The sequence below is a fragment of the Dromiciops gliroides genome, chromosome 4 (genome assembly GCF_019393635.1).
Source record: "Dromiciops gliroides isolate mDroGli1 chromosome 4, mDroGli1.pri, whole genome shotgun sequence".
NCBI classification, from domain to species: domain Eukaryota; kingdom Metazoa; phylum Chordata; class Mammalia; order Microbiotheria; family Microbiotheriidae; genus Dromiciops; species Dromiciops gliroides.
The window spans coordinates 402,160,364-402,181,981 of NC_057864.1; the positions used below are offsets into that span (position 1 = coordinate 402,160,364).

General features: G+C 38.2%; 1 protein-coding gene across 2 annotated transcripts in view; it reads left to right on the top strand.

Moving 5' to 3' along the window:
• Positions 1 to 21,618, top strand: part of IGF2R (insulin like growth factor 2 receptor) — a 253,665-nt gene that overhangs the window by 208,065 nt on the left and 23,982 nt on the right. For both annotated transcript variants that reach the window (XM_044002313.1, XM_044002312.1), the window contains exons 23-38: positions 2,660 to 2,830; positions 3,957 to 4,100; positions 4,223 to 4,398; positions 4,923 to 5,010; positions 5,419 to 5,634; positions 7,405 to 7,535; positions 7,893 to 7,990; positions 8,874 to 9,010; positions 9,453 to 9,646; positions 11,581 to 11,707; positions 12,406 to 12,525; positions 14,022 to 14,278; positions 14,594 to 14,806; positions 16,072 to 16,221; positions 19,264 to 19,425; positions 21,119 to 21,326. In XM_044002313.1, coding sequence (XP_043858248.1) covers positions 2,660 to 2,830; positions 3,957 to 4,100; positions 4,223 to 4,398; positions 4,923 to 5,010; positions 5,419 to 5,634; positions 7,405 to 7,535; positions 7,893 to 7,990; positions 8,874 to 9,010; positions 9,453 to 9,646; positions 11,581 to 11,707; positions 12,406 to 12,525; positions 14,022 to 14,278; positions 14,594 to 14,806; positions 16,072 to 16,221; positions 19,264 to 19,425; positions 21,119 to 21,326 — 2,592 coding nt within the window. The remainder of the gene's footprint in view (positions 1 to 2,659; positions 2,831 to 3,956; positions 4,101 to 4,222; positions 4,399 to 4,922; positions 5,011 to 5,418; positions 5,635 to 7,404; positions 7,536 to 7,892; positions 7,991 to 8,873; positions 9,011 to 9,452; positions 9,647 to 11,580; positions 11,708 to 12,405; positions 12,526 to 14,021; positions 14,279 to 14,593; positions 14,807 to 16,071; positions 16,222 to 19,263; positions 19,426 to 21,118; positions 21,327 to 21,618) is intronic.

The window sequence follows — 21,618 nt, forward strand, 5'->3', positions numbered from 1 at the left end:
AGTTATCATGTGAGCCTTATTTACTCTTTGGGAAAACCCTGTTTATGTATATCTTGTAGGCCTGCCCCTCCCTCCCCCCCCCTCTCTCTTTCTCTCTCTCTCTCTCTCTCTCTCTCTTTTTAGTATTGTTGAAAGAAAATGTACCTCTGTTCTTTGCTCTTTTGGGGGGGGGGGCAATGAGGGATCTCTGTTCTCTGGTAAAAATTATGATATATATTTTTAAAAGCCATTGATTGTGTTTTATTAAATCTAAAGACTTTTTTTTTTTGGCTTTCCAATCCCTCATCCCTCACTTAATCTTCTCACTGTTGGCTTGTGGTCTTTTTCTCATTTCCAAGGCCTATAGTTTTTGTTTTGTTTTGTTCTTAGGTGTTATAAGGGATCACACCAAGGATATTGATAAAGATTATTTAACCTGAAAGGGTTAATAACAATATAGTTCTGTCTCTTGCTGAACTAAAAGAAAATAATTGTCTTAACATGTTCCTGCCCAAATAGACAATATACTCTGCCTTTCTAGCTCAAAACCTATAATAGCTCATGTTTTCTTACTTTTTTCTTGTTCTTGTTGGGGGTACAACGTAGCAGCTCTTTTAGGGGATAATGTTATGTTACTTCCTCTTTAGAAACGTAATATTATGATGAAAGTTAGGCAGACAATGCACTTGCAGTTATTGCAGTGAATATTTGGATTCCAGGAGGCACCTTTATCAGGGCTGTGTTCTTGATGTCATTTTGAGAACATTGTTTAAAAATATTCCATTTAGGGGGCAGCTAGGTGGTGCAGTGGATAAAGCACCGGCCCTGGATTCAGGAGGACCTGAGTTCAAGTCTAGCCTCAGACACTTGACACTTACTAGCTGTGTGACCCTGGGCAAGTCATTTAACCCTCATTGCCCTGCTTTTAAAAAAAATTAAAAAAACCAAAACTATTCCCTTTATCTAAGGGTTGGTGACATTGGAAATCAATATATTTTTTTTTGTTTGCTTGTTTTTTTTTTAAGTGGACCTGTGATTTCATTGGTATAGAGACTGTCTGGTGAAGAACTCATTTTTACCAAGACAGGCCGGCCCCTGTTCTCAGTGTCACCCAGCTTGGCTAGACCAGAGGCAGGGCCTGATCTCAGATCTTCCCGAGTCTGAGGCCAGATCTTTATTTGTTACAGCACACAGCTTCTTTTAATAGCACTAAGCATTGCCTCAGTGTGCTTAAGCAACGCAGAGCTTTAATTACTGTGAAATGGAGCTTCACAAGTTTGTCAAGTAGCCAAAATTTTTGTCAAAAGTACTAATATTTCTCTGCAGTCATTTCTAACTCTTTCTGGGCTGAGTCTGCATCTACAAGCCCTTCTGTTAGAATCTGTTCTCTTGTGAGAACTGAATTCTCTTATATCCTTCACTTGTTACTTACTCAAAATCTGGTTTGAAGAAATGAGGATGATTAAGCTTTTGGCCACCCTAGCTTTCTCAAACACTTGGTTCTAGTATGAGCTTTTGGTCTGACTGAAAGTTATTTCACTATGCCTTTTTATATTTTCTCTGATCCTCTATTTCAGGGCATTTTTTCATATATGATTAGTAGAGTCCATGTGTATATTCTGAACCCTTGTTCTTCCATGCCTATCAAAACTTAAATCCCTTTTTCTTTGTGACAATTTGGAATTATCAGCAAATGGTTCTTTAAAGGCTACTGATGCTCATGGAATGACTTGTATCCCATGAGCCTACCCTCTTGTCCCCCAAGAAACAAACAACAACAAAACAAAGCTTAAATTATTTTTTTTGTTAATTGTTTTAGTTATCTATTTCAAATTCTTGTAAGACTTTCTTGAGCATCTGTTACAAGATAGACTGATTCATTCAATCATTTGATCTCAATTGCATTCCTATAGTTATTATAACTTCCTACCACATCTCCTTTGCTTTTCTCACAAGGTCATTTAATATGTTCAGCACTTCTCCCCTAGAAGTTAGATTGTTTTTCCACTCTTTCATTTTTATATGGATACAGTTCATTGTAATGGATAGAGGACTGACCAGACTTAGAGTTAGAGAGACTCAAGTTCCAATTCTCACTAGACATTTACTAGCTCTGTGACCCTGGCCTAGTCACTTAAATTCACTCTGCCTTAGTTTCTCTATTTGTAAACCAGGATGATAGCTCCACCTATCTCACAGGTCTGTTGTGAACATCAAATGAGATAATACATGGAAATAACTTTGTAGACCAAAGTGTTCTATAAAAGTTAGTCATTTATAACTATTATGTGTGAAGTTTAAATCAGAAAACTTTGAAATATTCTGTTAGAAATTTTTTGTTTTCTAACAATGAAGAATTCTACACATTGATACTGTCTGGAAGATGTCTGAATGACACTTAAATTTTATTTAAAGGAGCCAGATATATTAAAGGGAGAAATTGAAAGAAGTAGGGGTAATTTTTTTAGCTTGAAACCAGTCATAATATGGTACATTTTTATATAAATTATCAAAATCATATCCCCCTGAAGCATGATTGATGACCTGAGATAACCTGTAAGATTAGTTTCATCTTTCAGCATCAGTGTTCTAAAGAGGTGTTATTGTTTTTACTAGCATGTGTTTGAATACCCTACTGCTTCTGTTTTTCAAAAATTTGGCCTTTTTTTTTTCTCTACAGGGGCTTCAGATGCTTTCATCATACGTTTTATCTGCAATGATGATATCTACCGAGGAAAACCCAAATTCATACGTCAAGACATTAATTCTGAACTAGGGATCTATGATACTTTCTTTGAGCTTGAAACAGCTTTAGCCTGTGTACCTTCTCCAGTAGATTGCCAAGTTACTGGTAAGTTTTTGAGGTCAAGGAAATAGTGTGTGTGTGTGTGTGTGTGTGTGTGTGTGTGTGTGTGTGTGTTTCATTTTGAAGGAAGGCAGGCACAGCATGTTATCCCACTATTATGTTAGTAGTTTTCACTAAAGTTTTGCTATGTATGAAGATAAAGGAATTACCTGCTTGTATCTTGTAAGGTTGAGTATACCTAATTTATTTAGTGGCATGAAAAAGAATTTTCAGCTTGATTGGAAAACAGAATATCAGGGAAGAATGTAGGAAGTTTCATGGGCAGTAGTATTTAGAATCACCGTGTTTAAATTGTTTTAAATTAATTTTTATTTGATATATTTATATAGTTCCATCTAAATTAGTCTTTTTATATAGAAGGGATCATTTTAGTGGGAAAGAAAATCATCACCATCAATAAAAGCTTGTATGAAAGATACTGGGTTCCATAAATCTGGAATACAAAAAGAACAAGACATGGTCCTGACTTACTAGACTGGTTGGAAAGAAAGTATATAGACATAAAATGATAAAAACACTGATAAAAAGGTCTTGTACATAATGAGTAATATTGACATTGTATGCACAGAGGCATACATCAGGCAGCATCAGAATCTTTTTAAGGCTTTGTGACTTTTGCCATAATGTATGTGTTTATGGCCCCGAGAAGTCAGTTTACCCATCCAACCACTTTTCATTTCAGAAATATGCAGTAAAAGCATTTAAGATGCCAGGGGGACCGGCTCTGTATCCTTCTTAATGTGTTACATGTGACCACATTGCATGGTCTGTGTAAATGCTATATGTACACTGGCGCACTAAAAGCAAAGGATGATTGTCCGTCTCTCCAGCATCTGTTGCTTCCTGCCTATGTAACCTTCAGCAAGACACTTGGGCTCTCTGAGTCTCAGTTTCCTAGTCTGCAAAGTGAGAGGATAGGTTGGGGATGGCCTTAAGGTCCCTTCTAGCTCTAAATCTATGATCCTTTTCCGAAATAGCTTTTTGTGAGTTTGCTTTAATTCTGAAAACCGAAGGTAAATGAAAATCATAACTGTAAGAGAATGGTCTTTAATCTGTTAAGGCAGTGTATTCTGAAAAAAGAAAGTACGGTGTATTTCAAATGTCTTTTCAGACCTTGCTGGCAACGAATATGATCTAAGTGGCCTGAGCAGAACGAGAGAACCTTGGATTGCACTTGATACTTCAACAGAAGGAAAAAAAAGAACTTTTTACTTAAATGTTTGCAATCCTCTACCTCATATTCCTGGATGTTATGGTGAATTCCCTTTTATCTTTTTGTTTTGGTCTTCTTAAATACTTGGATAAAGTGATTTTAAAAACATTTAACTTAGGATTTTAAAAACACTACTGAAATGCTAGTCTTTCTTATTTCTCCAGGCAGCGCATTGGGATCTTGTGTAAAATCTGGTGACACAGGCACAAACCTAGGTGTTGTACAGATCAGTCCTCAAACTGCCGCTAATGGATCTCTGAGTATTGTTTATGTGAATGGTGACAAATGTGAAAATCAACGTTTCTCCACACGTATCATCTTTGAATGTGATCAGGCACCTGTAAGTTTCTGGATAAACACTTTGCCTTATTCTTTTTTTTGGGCAAGGCAATGAGGGCCAAGCGACTTGCCCAAGGTCACACAGACAGTAATTGTCAAGTGTCTGAGGCCAGACCTGAACTCAGGCACCTCTGAATCCAGGGCTGGCACCCCATCCATTGAGCCACCCAGCTGCCCCCGACTTTGCCTTATTCTTAATTACATTTCTGTACATTTATTTTCATCTTTCTGCATTTTTTTACAACCTTTTTGGGAACTCACTGGATAGACCCTGACATAGAAGATGTCTTTTTTTCAAGGATTTAAGGCTACAGATGAGGAAAATAATGCCTTTGAGTCTCCCAAGAAAGGTCAAACACTAACTCCTAGGTATTGAAGAACAGCCATGCGTTTGTGCCCAAGCTAATCTTATAGCAGTTAAATCTTATGTATTTTGATTTAGGTTACTTGTTTATGGTTGACTGCCTTTGATAAATATGAAAAGAAAAATTTGCACCCAAATGACCTGTCTGCTTGTGTTTTTAGGGATCTCCAGTGTTTCAGCATAAGGAAGGTTGTGAATATGTATTTGTTTGGAGAACCATAGAAGCTTGTCCTATTCGGAAAGCAGAAGGTGAGATCACCTTTTATACCCCGAAAGTTTTCTTTTCCATTGATCTCAAACTTCCTATTAATCATTACAAACATATTGTGATACATTTCAATGTCCCCATGTTAATTCTTTGCTTCTCAGTTTTTAAATGTGAAGAACATTTGAGACAGAACTTTTAAGCACTCTTAAAGAAAATTTAATTCATTGTAGAGCCAAAACTTTTTTTCTAAAATTGATTTTTACATTTTTATAGAGATAAAATAACATGAAATGCCTTTTACAAAGCTCTGCATGCTCTTTTTATTCAGTTTTTGAATCATAAGGAAGACATTGTGTGTGTGTGTGTGTGTGTGTGTGTGTGTGTGTGTTAAATATTTTTCTCTTTGCTCTGTCACTTAAAATTTTTTTTCCCCACATATCACCTCAAAGGAGACAACTGTGAGGTGAAAGATCCAAGGCACGGCCATATTTATAACCTGAGGCCCCTGGCTGTAAATGACACAAAAGTGACTGCTGGTGAATACAACTATTACTTCCGGGTCTGTGGGAGTCTGTCCTCCAACATGTGCAAGCATTTGGACAGCTCTAAAAAAGTATCATCATGTCAGGAAAAGAAGGGGCTTTCGCCTTTCCAGAAAATTGCAGGTAGTGTGCACTTGATTCTTCTCAGGATAAAGTTAAATAGGGAACCTAAGGCATGATGCTAAGTTCCATCTTTGAGTTGGATAAACTGCCTCTTCTTTTCTTTCATGGGTTCCATTTGACTTTTTCATCCAGAAAGTCATTGAGAAATGTTAGGTTCGTTTTACTTTATGTTTTCTTTACTATTTTATTGGTGGCTTTGAGGATTGTGGTGTATTTGTGTACACAACAGTTTTGTTTCTCAATATCCAAATGTATTGTGTAACAGAGAAACAAGTCTGCAGACCCGATGCAGCATTCTGATTTCATAAACCTCCACTTCTCCATCAAGGAAGTGTAGTGCCTCACTTTGGCCACTTGAGCTCTTTGTGTCTGCCTTTTAAATTATGGCTTCATTTAAATTATTTTGGGCATTGTGGATATTGTCTTACTTTCATTTCACATAAATCTTTCTGTGTTTCTCTGACATCCTAGCTTATTTATTATGAGGGGAGGGGAAGAGAATAAGCATTTATATAGCACCCACTATATGCCAGATACTCTGTTAAGTGCTTTTACAAATATTATCTCATTTGATCTTCTTTTTTTTGGGGGGGGGGTTGAGGCAATTGGGGTTAGTGACTTGCCCAGGGTCACACAGCTAGGAAGTGTTAAGTGTCTGAGGCTGGATTTGAACTCAGGTCCTCCTGACTCCAGGGTTGGTGCTCTATCCACTGCACCACCTAGCCGCCCCTCATTTGATCTTATAGTGATTTTATTTTCATTCATTGTTAGCAATGAAAGATAATGACTTTTCTTCCAACTAGTTAGGTGGTTCAGCACATGACAAACTAGGGAAGCGATTGCCTGTAGCAATACTAGAGTTGAATCATAGAATGACTTAGAAATGTTTATTTTATGCTGTGGCATTTAATACCTGTACTGTGTCGGTAGATTGCTTGTCGATGGTGAGCTTGATAACTAGTTTAAACAAAGTAGGAGAGGTATTCAGTTAAAGAACCGAGAGCTGGAGAGCCACTGTTTTTGTGGTCAGCCTTCAAAGCTGTCAAGTGAAGAGCATTCACTTCATTTGTTTTGTTTGGACACTATAACCATGGGGCACTGAGATGACCAAGAGGTTTTCAAGGTGGTCATTTGTATATATATATTTTTTTAAATTCGGAGGGGAGGGCAGGGAAATGAAGGTTAAGTGACTTGTTCAAGGTCATACAGCTAGTAAGTGTCAGGTGTCTAAGGCCGGATTTGAACTCAGGTCCTCCTGAATCCAGGGCTGGTGCTTTATCCACTGCACCACCTAGCTGCCCTCGTGGTCATTTATATTTAAGAACAGCAGCGTGGCATAATGAAGACCACTGTTTTTGGATTCAGGAAGATCTCTATTCAAATCTTTTTTTTTGACACTTACTACCCATGTGATCATGTCGAAAGCTGAGGCTTGAATACATGAAAAGTACATTATAAACCTTCAAACACTATATGAAAGTAATCTGCAATGATTATTATTACTTTAAAAAAGGTTGGTTTAGAGGGGCAGCTAGGTGGCGCAGTGGATAAAGCACTGGCCTTGGATTCAGGAGGACCTGAGTTCAAATCCAGCCTCAGACACTTGACACTGGCTGTGTGACCCTGGGCAAGTCACTTAACCCTCATTGCCCCACAAAACAAAAAAACAAAAACAAAAACAAAAAAGGCTGGTTTAGTGCAATTATAGGTTAGATAATGTTTCTAATGTGTTTTACTTTTCTCTGTTCTTCTGATTCCCCCTTAAAATAGGGTTACTTACCCAGAAGCTGACTTATGAAAATGGATTAATAAAGATTAATTACACTGGTGGGGATACATGTCATAAAATATATCAAAGATCTACAACCATATTTTTTTACTGTGATCGCGTCACCCAGAAGGTGAGAGCATATTTGATATAGTGAAAGAGCCCCAGGATACCGTCCAGGGAGTACATGCAATTATAGAGGAGTGAGAGAAAACACTCCTATAAAAGTAATTTTTCATTGAGTCTTCTGTCATTTCCTGGTTCCTGATGTATCATTATTTCCTTATTTCTCTCTAATTTGAATTATTGAATAATTATTAAATTATTACTTAGAAATGTTTTAACTAAAGCAAAGCATATCAGAATTCAATGCACACTGTTTAGATTTTCAAAGAACATAATCTCATCTTTAAAGTCCAGATTTTAAAATGACTGTATTTGGTTTTACATCCTCATAGTGACACACTTATTTATTTTTAATCTTCTTTAGCCAGTGTTCTTGAAGGAAACATTAGATTGTTCTTACTTGTTTGAGTGGCGAACCCAATATGCTTGTCCACCTTTTGAGTCCATTGAATGTTCATTCAGGTAAGTTAGCTTTCACTTTTATCCTTATGGACCAATAGATAAAATCATACTTAAATTTATTCTTATCCCAGAGTTAATTTGTAATGTTCATACATTTTTAGAGGATCATAGCCCCTAATGTGGACAGTAGCCATCAGAGAATAAATGTTAAGGCTGAGAACCATTGTCAGGAATGGTATAATCAATTCAGTAGATTCTTCTCACCATTGGTATATGTTGAGGTAGCTTATAGACACATAGTATGTATATGTCAACATACATTTTGTTGAATAACCTTGAGAAGCAGTGGGGGAGGCTAGGTGACACAGTGGATAAAGCACTGGCTCTGGATTCAGGAGGACCTGAGTTCAAATCTGGCCTCAGACACTTGACACTTACTAGCTGTGTGACCCTGGGCAAGTCACTTAACCCTCATTGCCCCAAGCCCCGTCTCCCCCCCCCCTCCGCCCCCAAAAAGAAAAAAAGAAAGAGAAGCAGTGATGTGTTGGGTATATTTTTCTAGTCAGGAATTGAAATGATCATGTCTCTCCCCTCCTTATCCCCCATCATTTTTTAACACTTTTTTTAAAGTGAGACAACGGGGGTTAAGTGACTTGCCCAGCGTCGCACAGTTAGTAAATGTCAAGTGTCTGAGGCCAGATTTGAACTCAGGTCCTTCTGAATCCAGGGCTGGTGCTCTATCCACTGCGCCACCTAGCTGCCCCATTTTGAACACTTTTAATCACGAGATTTCCAGACATCCACACTATATTGCTGCTGGTATTGATTGAAGCACAGATGAGTAGGATGTTTATGGTGTTAAGGTGAAATGCTAATGTTTGATTTAGCATATGGTGGATATATGACTGAATTGTGGCTGAACCGAACTTCTGCTCTCATTTAGAGATCATGAAGGAAACTCCTTTGATCTTTCATCCCTATCACGATACAATGACAACTGGGAAGCCATTACAAGAACTGGTGCTACAGAGCGTTATTTTATCAACGTCTGCAAGTCTCTGGCCCCACAGCCTGGCATTGGTGAGGGAAGGGTTATTGATTTGGTCATGAGTTGTCAAGAAATGATAGCCTTCTTTTTATCACTATATTAGCTTCGACATCATCGAAACTTATAAAACTGAGGAACCTGTTTCTTGAAGTGATTGGCAGCTTTGGGCATTTAATAGAAGAAAGAGAAAACAAGTATTGTTTAGAAACACAGTTCTTTATAGTGGCCTTTAATGTGTTGTCACTGCTAGATAAAACTAAGGCTCAAACATAATTTATATTGAAGGTTAGATGCTTATAAACTGCTTTATAGATATGAATGAGTGAGGGTTAGGTTTTAGTAGCAGCGGCCTAGTTTTGTGTCCTTGTCCTTGACAGGGTCTCTGGACAGCTTTCTGCCTTATTGGACATCTCAGTGAGTGTTGTACAATGTAGAAGGAAAAGAGAAAAGGCCATTCTCTGATTTGTGTTGCAGGATCGTGCCCTCCTGATGCAGCTGTCTGCTTGGTGGAAAACTCTAAATACACCACCCTGGGCAGGGTGAGTGATGGTCCAAAGTGGAGCAGTGAAGGCACTTCCATTCTGAAGTATCTCAACGGAGACCTGTGTCCAGACAAGATCCGTAGAAAGATGACAACAATCTTTTTGACATGCAGTGTCAGTCATGTAGTAAGTGCCAGGACTATGTTAACTGCCCCCCCCATGTCGTCTTCTTGTAGATGGGAATCTCTAAGCTGGAGCAATCCAGTAGGCCTTTCTTGGTGGGCTAGAGCACTGACAAAGGGCTTTATATAGCACTGTTCAGAATGCACATGGTTTTTGATTCACATGGGGAAGTAGGTGCCATTATCTCCATAGGGTAAGTGAATAAGTAACACAGCTTGTAAGTATTTTGAAGCAGGATCTGAACTCAGCACACCATCCACTATGCTGGCTAGCTACCTCACATAGCTTACCATACAACCAAGATGACAGAAGATGTATAGTGTTGTAATCAGTGACTAAGAGTTCTTCTCTGGATCTGGAAATATCTACTCTGGATGTTTTAAATTATTTGATCATGTTTGTGTTTAACTCTCATCTTTAATATGTTGCATTGAATCCACGTATGGTGATTCTCTGTTATTTTCTTCATCCATCTCCATAGTTGCCTTTTGTAACTAATTGGTATATGGAAACTGATTAGTTTTTTAATAAATTGATTTTTTTTTTAGTACCTTACAGGTTGTGGGAACAGTTCTGCCTGTAGGTTTAAATAAGCATTGTTCTAGCTGCCTGTGTTCAGGCCAGGTTGAACTAGCCTCTTGCAAAGAGCCTATGGCAACCACTTTTTATTCTTGAGAAGGAATAGTCCTGATGTCCTAGAAGATTGAGATAGGAGGTGGCCCTTAATCATGACATCTGTCTGCTCTACTCAGAAATTAGATCTCCTTATGTAGAAGGGAGTAAGTAGCATAGGCACCAGCCCTAGAAGCCTCCAAGTCTTTTGTTGATTTCTGTGTTCTGGGTCCAAGGATGGAGTCATAAATGTCAACTCTGAAGGTTAGGAAAGAGGGAGGGGGAGAGGCAGAGGTACACTTTTGGGAGATGGTGTGGAGTAGTAGCTCATGAGAAATAGGGAAAGAATGTATAGGATGAGTCGGAATTTGACCTCTCAGAATGAGCGTACTGCAGAAGAGAACCTTTCATGGTTCTGTGGTGATCTCAGTATGCTTTCAAAAGAATAAGACACTATACAAATGTCAATAAGAAGATGATTTGGGAGTCAGGAAGACCTGAGTTGTAACCCCACCTCAAGACCCTTAGCTTTGCAATCTTGGGCAGGTCACATGACCTCTCTCAAGCTCAGTTTTCTGTAAAACAGGAATAATAGCAGTGTCCTCTTCACTGGGTTGGAAGTGGAAAATGAGATGCTTATATGCTGCCTTTGTAATCTTAGCTGTCATCATCATGGTTAGTAGTAGTAGTAGTAATAGCGTAGAGACTTTTTTTTTGTTTCTTTGGGTTTTTTGTTTTGGTTTTTGTTGGGTTTTTTTGACCTACCAGATCCAAGGAGACAATGCCTTGTTGTTGGGGTTTTTTTTGTTTGTTTTTTGCAGGGCAATGAGGGTTAAGTGACTTGCCCAAGGTCACACAGCTAGTAAGTGTTAAGTATCTGAGGTTGGATTTGAACTCAGGTCCTCCTGACTTCAGGGCTGGTGCTCTATCCACTGCGCCCCCTAGCTGCCCCGACACAATGCCTTGTGATTATTACTTGACCTCCTGCAACATCCTTAGGCACCACAGAATATGCTACATAAGGGAGGCAGTTAAGTAAATACTTGTTACTTGATTGATAACCCTGTTTGGAAGCTGCCACTCAGAAAGCTGTGTTGTGTGGCTCGGTTTTCTAAACTTGCCTAGCTTCTTTCATAAAGGTGGCTCATCCCTAGTGTCTGATACTTGACCTCTGCTCAGTTTTAGGAGCAAACTCTTTCCCCACTCAGAAATCATGGTACAACACTACCCCTTCTCCCAAAGAGGCGTTGAGAAAGCCATTTGATACAAGCTGGTATTGTTGCAACTCCCCATAATGCTGGGCTCTTTCTGTGCTTTGCCTGTAGGATTCTAAGCCCATGTTCATAAGTGCAGTAGAAGACTGTGAGTATACTTTCTCATGGCAGACTTCGGCGGCATGTCCTTTAAAGAGCAATACACAGGAGAACTGTCAAGTCACCAATCCTGCTACAGGTAAATTCTCGGAGGGATTCCGTGAGATACACTTAAGAAGTAGAGGAAAAGAGGGCTTGAATAAAAAAGGGGGGCTGTGTTTTTGTGTGTAAATCTTTTCCTGAGAATGGACCATAGCGACTATTAGACTTAGAAGAAGCAGCAGACATAGTAGTAAGTGTCTGTGCTGTAATGACACAGGGCCTATTTTTTCAGGTTCTGGGCTCAGCTCTTTCCTCTCCCTGTTGCTGTATTGGGAGGGCTGCCTCACTAAGCTCATCTGAATGTGGGACACAGGCTTCTCCAGTATGGACCGAAGGAAAGGTCCTCACGTCTGGAAACTTAGAGGCTAGAGTTGGAAGAGCCCACCAAGAAAGTAGGGCTTTGGGGTTATGTGTCTGGGAGGAAATGACATAGCTCTACATTGTGCTTATTGTGCAGCAACAGGAGGAAGATATGCTCAGCCACTTGCCTCCAGGGAAATATCAAGGCCTTCAGTTAGAAATTCAGGGTTTAAGTGGTACAACCCAGGATATCTCTGTTGTCAGCTAGCTTTTCAGTCACATTTTTTATGCCATTTCAGTAGAAGAGTGTTGATAGATTAAGTTTAGCACTGATGGCAACAGAATGTAATGGTGCTCATGCCCTGGACATAGTGTGATTTCCAATCCTTCAAAATGCCCGTTATTTAAAAGACTAAAGTTTCCCTTTTCTTACAGGCCATCTATTTGATCTGAACTCTTTAAAGAATGATTCTGGCTACTCAGTTCCTTATAGTGAAAAGGGATTAATTTATATAGGCATTTGTGGAGGAACTAAAAACTGCCCTTCTGGAGTTGGTAAGTGTCAAAATAGGTTTCCTTCTTAAAGCTCCAATGTCTTAAGGTAGCAGCATCTTCCTGTGCTGGAGTACTGTGAGGAAAATAGGAAAGTGAAATATATTTTCATCCTGCTATTTTGCCAGTTTTGGTGAAAATTAAATTCTGAACTAAACATCTTAGTGTGTAAGCCCTGGTGTAAAGAAAAGAGCAAGGTGTCAAGAGACTTAATCACTCAGTGTCCCAGGCAACTTTTTTGTTTTATCTGTGTATTTTTAAAATGTTTTTTGTATCTCAGTTATGTACAATACAGATTGGCACCTGCCTGCAATTTAGTGTTAGATTGTCTAGAGACACTGAGAAGTCAAGTGAATTTGATAAGAATTTCTAAATAAATAAAGTCAAACTATATTTTTAATATGCAGTGACATACACTTGCCTAAGTTACTTTTCATAGTAATGAAGGATACCCAGTTTAGAGTGAAGATGGAAGAGGAATTCTCTGTAGCAGATATTTTTTTTTTTTGGGCAGGGCAATTGGGGTTAAGTGACTTGTCCAGGGTCACACAGCCAGTAAATGTTAAGTGTCTGAGGCCGGATTTGAACTCAGGTCCTCCTGAATCCAGGGCTGGTGCTCTATCCACTGTGCCATCTAGCTGCCCCCTGTGGATTACCTTTTACTGATACAATTCAACTCCAGAGCATTGCAGAGCTTCCTAAATAATACCCTTAGTCACTCAAATGGGTTTGACCTAACTATCCACATGGAGAAATCAGAGTCAGATGGATCATCAATACATATCTATTTAATGGTCATTGCAAGATAGGTAGGCACAGGATGAAAAAAAAGGATAGAATGAATTACCTTTGGGAAATTATGCAGGCTTCTCCCTAAAATGAAGACCCATCTTTTAGAAGACATAAGTATTTTTCTTCTGATGCTGTTTGAGAGTCATGGAATAAGAGTTGATCAAAAATTGAAACCCAAAACACTATGAATTGGTGGTGGTTGCATAAAGAAGGCCATGACACATCACCAATGAAGAACTGCACAGAGAAGAGGCATAAGAGATGTATAACAGTAACAGGGGATCAACTAGTCAAGCAGTGAGAGTGAGACATAATCATTGGGCAGTTGATATGCTCCTTTGATATCTATGACATCTTAGAACATCTAGAGGAAGTTCCTCAATATGTTTCTCAGGTTTCCTGTGGAGAATGTAAGAGATGACATAAAAGTAAGGTAAGAGTCATACAAAATGAGAATATATGGATAAATTACAATTGGTACCATTGAAAGGAGTGTCATAATCAATCAGTGATATTACAGGTCCATTGATAGAAGTATATCACTTTAGAAGCTGCCCAATAATTGATTGATACAGTCTTAAATGTACAGTGTTATAGTAAGCGATTTAAAAATAAGTAGGAGATTTAAATATTAAGGAATTTAAAGAATTATCTGATGAAAATTAGGTACCTTACATCATTATTGTTTCTCTTTTCATTTGTTTCAGGTGTTTGTTTTGGATTGACCAAAATTAATGCTGGAAGTTGGAACAAAAGGCTTATGTATGTAGATCAAGTCTTACAGCTGGTTTATGACGATGGAGCCCCTTGCCCTTCCAAGAATGCCCTGAAGTATAAGAGTGTAATTAGCTTTGTGTGCACATACAATTCTGGGGCAACCAATAAGCCTGTGTTTGTTTCCTTGGATAAACAGACATGTACCATTTACTTTTCCTGGCACACCCCACTGGCTTGTGAGAAAGAGGTGAGTCCATTGAAATATGTGTCAGCTCTGAAAGAGATTTTGCTTTGACTCTTGGTATATCTCTTTTGGATTTTAGTGTCTTGTCTTTCATATTACAATTGTATCACTGATATTCGAGGTTTATCTGAATCTGCTCAGGTTGTGCTAGCCATATAATGCAGTTGATGGAAGATTAGAATAGATATGATGAAACTTTTTTAAAAAATTAGCTCAGTAGCTCTGCTTATGTTGTAGTTTTCAAATCCTCTGACATAAATGCAGCTTTATGTCTTTGGGTATGCTGATATATGACATGACCCAAATTTCCTGCCACAGGAGCAGTGTTCAGTGAAAAATGGAAGCTCTGTTATTGACCTCAGCCCTTTGATCCATCGAACTGGTGGCTATGAAGCTTATAATGAAAATGATCTATCTGATACAAAGCCAGATTTCTATATTAACATCTGTCAGGCTCTCAATCCCATTTATGGAGTTTCTTGTCCAGCTGGATCAGCAGTATGTAAGATTCCTGTTGATGGCTCTCCTATAGTAAGTATCACATATACAAGTTTGAAAAATAATTTTGGTAATAGCCTTTTTGCACACTTTTTCCTTTGCAACTAAAAGTTCTTCAAGAAAAAGAAATCTGGAAATAAAACTGGTGTTATGCATACTATGTCTTTTGATATTGAGAGAAGGCTAAGGAGCCACATACTATTTATATGTGTGTGTGTATGTATATTTGTATGTGTGTGTGCATATGTGTGTATCTCACTTGTCATTATTCCTGAGTACATATTTCTGTATCAGAGTCATAGGGGCTGGAAAGTATATTTGCTGAGCTTATCTCTTTAGTGTGAAGTACAAGATTTGTGCAATTCAAAAAAATTTGGGAAATGTAAGTGTCTTTATTAGTTAAAAACTCTTATTATGATCTTTTAATAAATCATATAGAAAATCAATATTTTATATTGATTTTTAATATTGAAAATATTTTTTAGTAATCATATTCACTTATTTCAGGTTGTGATTTCTGGGGAAAAGTCTCAAAAACATTTTACTTCTATATGTTTGCATTCATGCATTTGAGAGACAAAATGACATTGTAAAAGATGGATTCGTTTGTGAACTGAATCGTATACTCCACATGTCCAAAACGGAACTTTTTTATCTTCTCCTCCAAATTTGTACCTCTTAACTACCTTTTTACTGTGGAAGGCACCACCATCCTCCCAATCACCTTAGCTTATAACCTAGGTGTCATTTCTGTTACTTCCACAGCATCTCTCACATACTTCCCTTTCTTTCCTCTGACACTGCCACCCTGGTGCAGGCTCTCATCTCCTCGCATATGGACTATTTTCCAATAGCTTGCTGCTTTGGGGGCTCCCTGCCTCAAGTCTCTCCCCATTCTAGTCTATCCTCCAGTCAGTTATCAAAATGGTCTTAAACACAGGTCTCAGTCTGACCCTGCCTTCCTATTGTGCTTGCATACACACAAGCCCCTTCGTAACCTGACCTTTTCCTGGAGGGCCAGATGATAGGAGCTACGAGCTCAGTGGAGGTAATATTTAACAGCTTGGAGTCTTTGAGAATGAGATATAAATGGAAATGGTGAACAGTTGTGACAAAACATTTTATGATCATCATTGACAACTTCATATTCTGGTAGCATCCTAGAACCTCTTTGTGGCAAACATTTTGGTCTTCATTGCATGTATACTTTTTTGCTATTTTATTTTATTTTAATATGTCATCAGCTATCTCTTGAAAAATTGTTTTCCTGAGCCAACTGTTTTTCTTTTATCTCTTAGGATGTTGGCCGTGTCACTGGACCTCCACAAATTAATCATGCTACTAATGAAATTTATATGACTTTTGATAGTTCTACTCCATGTCCTTCAGATAGAAATGCTAACTATTCCTCAATTATTTTATTTCATTGTAAGAGGGGAATAAGTATGGTAAGCAACTTCTTTTCATGGCCTAAACATTAATATTTCATTTTTTGGTATGGCAAATGTAGGGTATGATGTATATTTACAGTATGAGGATAATGTTCTTCTCTTTATTTGAACAAAGAACCCAATACAACTAGTGTGCTTTGGATAAGTCTAGTTCCAGTCATTGGGGTGGGAGTCTGTAGACCTGATAACAATGCTACCAGTCAGCTCTGCAGCCACTGGGAGCACAGTGCAATGAGTACTGGAGCTGGACTCAAAGAACCTGGGGTCATATTACAATTGTGAGTAATCTAGAGCACAGTCTCTGGGCCTCAGTTTCTTTATCTGTAAAATGAAGGTGTTGGATAAGAAGACCTCTAAGTTCTCTGCCAGCTCCAAATCTGATTCTAGGATGACATTGGTAAGTCATTTAATCTCTTCTCTTTGTAAAATGAGGGAATTGATCTAGCTGATCTCGAATATCTCTTCCAATTCCCAAAATTCATGATTCTAACTCAAGGATGGAAGGAATAATTAGTAAGCCAACAATGAAGGCTAATCATAGGAATACAAAAATCACTCTACATGCTGGAAACTTTATTCATAATTTTCATATTACTACAAAGTAGTAGCAGTATATCTTAGAACTCTGGGCCTTGTGTATAAAACCAAGGGGTTTAATTTCAGCCTAATATAAGGAAATGGGCAGCTAGGTAGTTCAGTGGATGGAGCACTGGGCTTGGAATCAGGAAAGGTCATCTTCATTAGTTCAAGTCCAGTCTCAGACACTTGCTAGCTGTGTGACCCTGGGCAAGTCCCTTCACTCTGTTTGCCTCAGTTACTCATCTGTAAAATGAACTGAAGGAAATGGCAAACCACTCTAGGATCTTTGCCAAGAAAACCCCAAATGGGGCCACGGGGAGTCAGACACAACTAAATAGCAACATAAGGAAATAATTTAAAACAAAACAATTATAGCACTGCAGAATTTTAGTTTCCTGTCACTATGGAAACTGTAGTGCTACTTTTCAAGGATGTTCTTGGAATTCATATTCTGGGTAGGGATTAAATTAGATTACCATTAACATCCCTTCCAACTCCAGTTCTATGATTCTTATGCCCTTAAAGAGCCAATAACTTAGTAGCACTATCTGGTCAGTGGTCAGACTTGAGCAAGCTTAGCCATTTGCAATAATAATGAGAAAACATTTATAAAAACTTTAAGATTTATAAAATGCATTCCTCACAACAACCATGGGAAGTAGGTTCTATTTGTCCTATTTTGCACATGAGGAAACTGAGGCTTAGGTTAATTGACTTGTCCACAAGGAATAAATTTATGAAACAAATCCCCAGGTCCAGAAGTAAGCAAAATAGACCGTTCTGAATGGCAGAATTTGTGGTCAAAGCTCATGTACTTTACTCTCAGGGGAGGGCCTCAAGCCTCCTTTACAGCTATTAAAACAAGCTTTGTTATTTACCAGGAATCCAGAGTGTATTCAGGTAGGGTGGTGGTAAGGATGAGGAGGTTAGCAAGACTTCTAGACAGAGGTATGGTAATAATGAAAAAAGAGACACCCCCACCCCCACCCCTTCAATCATACTTTTTAAAAAATTGAAAAACAGAATAGTTTAGGGACCATTTAGGGCAGGAACAGGTAGCCTCACATAGCTCCTGAGGTTCTCTGTATATTACAACTTCATTCAAGAATTATTTATAATGATGAGTAATTAAGAAAAGGTTCAATCATGTTTAACATATTCTAAGAAGATGAACCATACAGAATGATGTTATAGAGAGATTTCTATCAAATAGTAAGAATTTTTCAAATGGTATTTGAAGAGAGAAATCTGGAAAGTTCCTTTCACAGTGCTAGATAAAAGAGGCATTATGCTTCATTGAGGGTTACACATAGGAAAAGAGTATACTCCTCACCACGGCTAAGTCTTGGAGTAGCTACATGTTGGCAACAAGTCAGTGTTTGCTTGCCTTTAGAAATCTGAAGATCGAATATTCCAGGTTTGTGTGGCTCGTTTGAAGTATTTTTCCCCTTGTGGTTTCTTTCCTTCCCGAATGGTATGTACCATGTAGGAGCAATTGAATATAGACCATGTGGAAAAGAAATCTTTAGCATCAGACAAATAGAATATTTGGCCTAATGAGCATATTTTACCCTTTTCTCCTGTTTTAATTGGCTTTGGAGTCTAGAAATAATGAATGCATGTATTTTGGCAGAGGATGTAACTTCAGTTGTAAACAGAAGTAAGCCGTTTCTATCCCTTGCAGTGACAACCTCTAACGGCATTTCAGTGCCTTTTTCTTTTACCCTTCAAAGACTACTTAAAATCTTAATTTCTTGATACAGACTTGTAGAGTGTCTGGGGCAGTGTGATGTAATGGAAAGGCCATTGCTCTCTAAGGATTTGGAGGAGTTGGCTTGGAGCACTGCCGGCCACTTGATAGCTGAGTGATATTGAATAAGGAATTCAATGCCATTTTTTTTTCCTTCTGCAAGGTGATGGTTTGCCTGCTTCATAGAACTGTTTTGAGAATCCAGTGAGATGTTTGTGAAAATGCTTTCTATCCATAATGCACTGAATAAATATACAGTGGCATTTAAAAATATATTTTTAGAAATTATGCCCTGGAGTTATGTAGGTAATCCCAGGTAACCAATGAATTGTTCCTAAGGGGCCTGTATGGAACTCCTTGCAATTGTCATGGCTGATTTTCTGGACTTTAGAGAAGGCATATTCCATGTTACTTGCAGCCATGGAATATTTCTTGTATCTGGCTCTTCAGAGTCTTTGTCCCCAGTGGCATCTTGCTATAGTTGATATGCCAGACAGGTACTATTGATACCCAGAAGCACAGGTGTGTAATACCTTCTGTTAGTTAATGTACCATACTTCTACCTTTTAACCCTGTGGCTTATCTCAGGATATGGTTAGGGTCTCTTGATAAATCAGGTTATGCATTTTGTGGCATCTAAAATGTATTTTAAAAGAATTATAACATTTTCTATGAAGTTAAAATTTTCTTTCTTTTTTTTTTTTAAATAGGGATCACCAAAGATGATAAAAAGCAGTGGTTGTGATAATGTGTTTGAATGGGAAACTCCAATTGTGTGTCCAGATGATGTAAAAACTATTGGCTGTTCAGTGACAGATGAGCAGCTGTACTACAGCTTTAACTTGTCCAGTCTTTCTAAAAGACCAGTTAAGGTAATTAATATCACTTAATCTTTGGTATTGTCAAGTTTATACATACATACATGTATATGTATGTGCATTATGAACTCAAATATTTTTGAAAGAGCTATAATTCTACTGTAAAATTCTTTATTAAGTAGCTTCTGTACCATGATGTATTTAGTATATATATATATTTTTTTTTTGGGGGGGGCAATGGGGGTTAAGTGACTTGCCTAGGGTCACAAAGCTAGTAAGTGTCAAGTGTCTGAGGCCAGATTTGAACTCAGGTACTCCTGAATCCAGGGCCAGTGCTTCATCTACTGCGCCACCTAGCCACCCCCTAGTATTTTTTTTTTTTTAACAAATTAGTCACTATAGGAAGCAAAACTTCTTTATTCTTTTGCTCTAGAACTGGAATAATTTTCACCATTAGGTGAGTCTCTGTGTTTGTGAGGGTGGAGGCTAATCTTCATGTAGGGTTTGTGGGAACCAAGCTACCACAAAGGTGTCAGGGTTTTGATGAAAAGGCCTGTTTCCTGCCCTTTCTAAATATAATGAATGACTCATGGTAGGTACCCATTTGATGTGGAATTAGGTATATCTTTTTACATGTTTTCATTTGAATATACTGCCTTTCTCAAAAAATTATCAGAGGGGCAGCTAGGTGGCACAGTGGATAGAACACTGGCCCTGGAGTCAGGAGGACCTGAGTTCAAATCTGGCCTCAGACACTTGGCACTTACTAGCTGTGTGACCCTTGGCAAGTCACTTAACACCAATTCCCCCTCCCCCAATAAATAAACAAACAAACAAACAAGCAAACAAACAAATAAACAAATTACCGGCCTGCTCTTTTGAAATACGTGTGTGTTTATATGCAAATTAATGCCACTCTTTGTTATAAATTTTTATTTGTTCATTAGATACTACTGTACCTATTTAATATCACATGTAGAGTGTCTGATGTTAACCAGCAGTTTAATACGTTAAATTTCTTTGACTCTCTATCTGTGCCTGGAAAAATGAGGTACTGCGAGAGCCCTGCTATGGTTTGCCAGTGCCATTGATGTTTAAGTTGCAGCAATATCTTCCAAGTGATGTGTCTGTCCACTGGAAGGCTTGAGTATTGTGATCATGTCCATTGACTTACAGTTTGCAAAGTTATACCTGTAGGATCAACTTTTGGAGCAGATGTCTAAGTTTACGTGACCTTCCACCCCTATTGCTAAGAAACCTCAATTAGGTACACCAGGACTTAGAAGATGGAACAATCTTAGCCAGTGTGTGAAATCTCAGGGCAAAAGAGACAATAAAAGTAGCAGATTTAAGGCCTTGGTAGTGGATAGCTAGACCTGTCTCTGTTGCAGGATTTATGAAGCCGAGGTGATGGATTGGAAACAGAGCAGAGGAAAAGAGGAGAAATCTGAGTGATAAAAGTGGAGGCAGAGATCCTAAATAAATAGAGATTCTTCGCAGACTCTCCCGGGGTGGGGACAATGATTAATTTGACTAAGGACTTTGAATAGCAATGCAGGAAGGAACAAAGGTTCACACTTTTCTTTTTTTTTTTGGTCAGCAAAACTGACAGAGGTGAGAGGTATACATATGCTAAGACAGTTCAAAATATGTGACCTTATTTAAAGAATGCTTATTCAATAGTCAAGTACAAATAACTGATGATTTACATTCATAGTAATCCATGAAGAATTATTTGTCCATCTAGGTAACTTATGGACCCCATACTTACAATGTGGGTGTGTGTGCTGCAGCAAATAGTGATCCTCAAGGGAGCTGTAAAGATGGAGGAGTGTGCTTGCTCTCAGGTAGTAAGGCCTCTTCCTTTGGACGGCTAGCATCGATGAGTTTGGATTATAGACATCAAGATGAAACTGTCATTTTAAAATATCTAAATGGTGATCAGTGTCCTCCAGGTGAGTCATTATAATGGGGATATATTATAAGTTAAATATGAATTTTTGGAATTATTAGGAAAACTGGGAGCTTAAAACACCAGACACTGAAAGCTGCCAAACCCATTGAAACCTTTGCCTTGAAACTGGAAGATAAAACATAACTTCTTGGAATAGTCATAATAAATATAGACATTTAAAAATCACTTCAATAGAACTCTATCCAGAAGAATGTTTTACATTTAATGACCACAACTTGTTATTATTGTCCAAGTCAGTGATTTATATAGAGGGTGGTTACGTTATTAATTCC